The sequence below is a fragment of the Octopus bimaculoides genome, chromosome 8 (assembly GCF_001194135.2).
Source record: "Octopus bimaculoides isolate UCB-OBI-ISO-001 chromosome 8, ASM119413v2, whole genome shotgun sequence".
Classification (NCBI taxonomy): Eukaryota; Metazoa; Mollusca; class Cephalopoda; order Octopoda; family Octopodidae; genus Octopus; species Octopus bimaculoides.
In genome coordinates, this window is record NC_068988.1 from 81,150,305 (window position 1) to 81,153,278 (window position 2,974).

At 30.2% G+C, this 2,974-nt stretch overlaps 1 protein-coding gene across 1 annotated transcript in view; it reads right to left on the reverse strand.

The window, feature by feature from the left end:
• Positions 1-6: 6 nt before the first annotated feature.
• LOC106877634 (uncharacterized) overlaps positions 7-2,974 on the reverse strand; it is a 58,166-nt gene continuing 55,198 nt past the window's right edge. Inside the window, exons 9-10 of the mRNA XM_052969865.1 lie at positions 2,480-2,563; positions 7-1,315 (exon numbers count right to left, since the gene is read on the reverse strand). Of these exons, the coding sequence (XP_052825825.1) occupies positions 898-1,315; positions 2,480-2,563 (502 nt within the window). The 3' untranslated portion in view covers positions 7-897. The remainder of the gene's footprint in view (positions 1,316-2,479; positions 2,564-2,974) is intronic.

Below are 2,974 nucleotides of genomic sequence, written 5' to 3' on the forward strand. Positions count from 1 at the left end.
ATATATAATACACCCATGCTATAACCTACTATATGAGTGCTTGTTCTATTTTTCCCTGACATGAAAACTTATTGGACAACTGTGTGTGTGTGTTTGCGTGTGAGAAAGAATAGACCGATAAAAAAACTTATTGTAGAATGCAGAAACAAAGTGAAGTTAATAGGGTGGAAATGTAGAATTATTCTAGTGCAAAGACATTTTTGGAATTTCGATATGTAATATTTTAACAGGACATTGCAAAAACATCATTTCTATATGATGTTTTCTTTGATGCAATTAGAATTCTTTATTTGGCCTTTTTTTAAAAAAATTCTTGCAACTTCCATTTTAAAGTTAAATTAACTGCAGGGAAAAATATATCAGGGAATTTTAGTGAAGAAAAGTTATCATTAATTTCTTAATGTATATCAATGAAAATTACAGTATTTCAGAAAATACATAAAATAAATGTAATGAAACTGTTTAGAAATAAGATATCTTCATATCAGAGAATTATTTAGGCAATAAAAACAGATTAATAAACTAAATATTTTAGAATTAATAAAAAAATTTTAATTAATATGAATTTAGAATGTTTCTTTTTTCACTAAGATAAAGATAAAATACATTTTATAAATTTTCTCTTTTTTTTAAAATTAATTTTTGCTGAGAAATTAGTATAATCTCTCCTTTAATTTTCTTTTAAAAATAATAATTGCTGGGGGAATAAAAGCTTTGATACAAACTAAAATTCAAAAAGAAAATATTGTAAACAATATTATCCTTGCAACAAGAATACAAGAAGAACCATTTACTTATTGGTGTTCTTGCATACAAATTAGGATGGAGTTTATTCCAATCACTGGAAGTCACTGACGGTTGAACGGTGCATTTACAGTCACTTATTGAGAATTGGCTTCAGAGAATGTTATCATAATCTTCATCTGCATCCATGTCTCCTTCTAATAACTCCTCTTCTTCTTTTTCTAAACGGTCAACATCTTGACTTTCTTTTGGAGGTCTTGTAGTAGTTAATAGGCACTGTTCATCATCTTCCTCATCTTCCTCATCATCATCACTTAAACCAATGATCTCTTGTGGTGGAGATTCATCATATTCTTCTTCATCTCCATCATCATCATCGTCATCATCATCATCTGCATCTTCAGCTACCATTTCCTGGTCATTTTGGCACTTCTGGAATGTTAGAATACAATGGTCGTTGCTATCAAAAAGCTTCTGTAGATTTTTTCTTTGACGAATCCCTCGTTCCAGTCTGCGAATATCAAGAAAGTCTGGGGCTTTACAGTTGAGATCTGTTAGAATGTGGTCCCACCTAAAGAGAAATGACAAAAATTCATCATCACAAAACACTTTGATTAACTTGCATAAATGTTAAAAAATTAAAATGGTTTTATGAATTATAGAGAATCATGTGGCTAGTGTTTATTGGTTCTGCTGTCTTTAGTGTTACATTGAGGAAGAACAAGACTGTTGCTATATCAGTAGCTAGTCACAAGGTGACATTCCAGGAAAATTCTAATAGTTAAGAATCAATAAATGGATATACTAAAATTGAATGTGAGAAAATAAGCAACATTTACACATGAATAAATTTTTAATAAAGCTAACTGATAGAACTGACAAACATATTTTGTAAATATATGAAAAATTTAGATTTCTGGAATCTGAAAAAATATTAAATGAATTTTAATTGGTAGTAAATAATTCTGTAATTCTTTTCATTGCAATAAATAATTAGATATGAAAATGTTTTGTTATATTCCCATCAATTATATTAATAATTGTGCCTTTAGTTGAAAAGGTAAAGTTTCAAACAGTCTTTACCTAAATTCAAACCATGATGAGCCTTGCCATTTTCGCAAACAAGCAGTTGTCAAATTCTATTTCTCTTCATAGATTTCTGCTGTACACTATGCTTCAATTAACTATTATCTGCACCAATCTCACCTCCAACCAGTTCTATTTACCCTAAACATACACTTTTATTAAATAAGAATATAAGAAAAATAACCAAGATTTAAGTGATGTGAACGTAAAGCCTTTAATATGGCTTGTACTCAATATCAGTTAAAAATGACAATAATTAAAATTGTTGCTGTATTAAGTCACAACATCACTCCATATTTCTTGACCTGTTCAAATCTCTAGATCTCTAGCTATTCCAGTCTTGGCCCTGTCAGCTGCATTAAATGTTTTATTTCCTGGTCTTATGTCATTCAAACTTTTCTAATATGACAATATAAACTAATTGCCTTCTGAAAAATCTTAGAAGTTAGATTTTAGCAAAGAAGCTTAGTCATTGCAGTCTTTTATGAAAGAAAAGTAATCGAGGAAATAAAATGCTATGTTTTATGAATGAGATCGAGGCTGCAGAGAATAAGTGTATTTTGATTAAAAGGTAAACTGAGTGGTGTGTAGTGTATGTTAATACAATATTTATTGCAAAGATAAATTATAAAAATAATGAGTTACTTACCTCTTACACTGTAAACTGGGGTATTTGCTGCTGGTGTCTCCCAAAATAATCCATGTCTCTAGGTCACCAGAACATAAATCAGATCTATAATAACAACAATAATAATAATAATAATAATAATAATAATGATAATAATCTGCTCTCAGGAGGTCAAGCAAATGGAAGGCTCCAGGAAAGGATAAAATTCCTAACTTCTGGTTGAATGCCTTCCCAGAGAGCCATGAACTGCTAACAAAACTTTACAACGATGTTTTGCAAAATCCTAGATTGATGCCCTCTTGGCTAGTCAATGGTTTAACATTCCTGCTTCCAAAAAATGAGGAAACAAACGAACCAAAAAATTATCGACCCATAACCTGCTTAACAACAATGTATAAAACGCTAACATCTGTTCTGACTGAATATACCTAGAGTTTTTTAATAGAAAGTAGCATATTTCCTAATGAGCAAAAGGGATGTAAACGTGGATCTTATGGTTGTAAAGATCAGCTACTC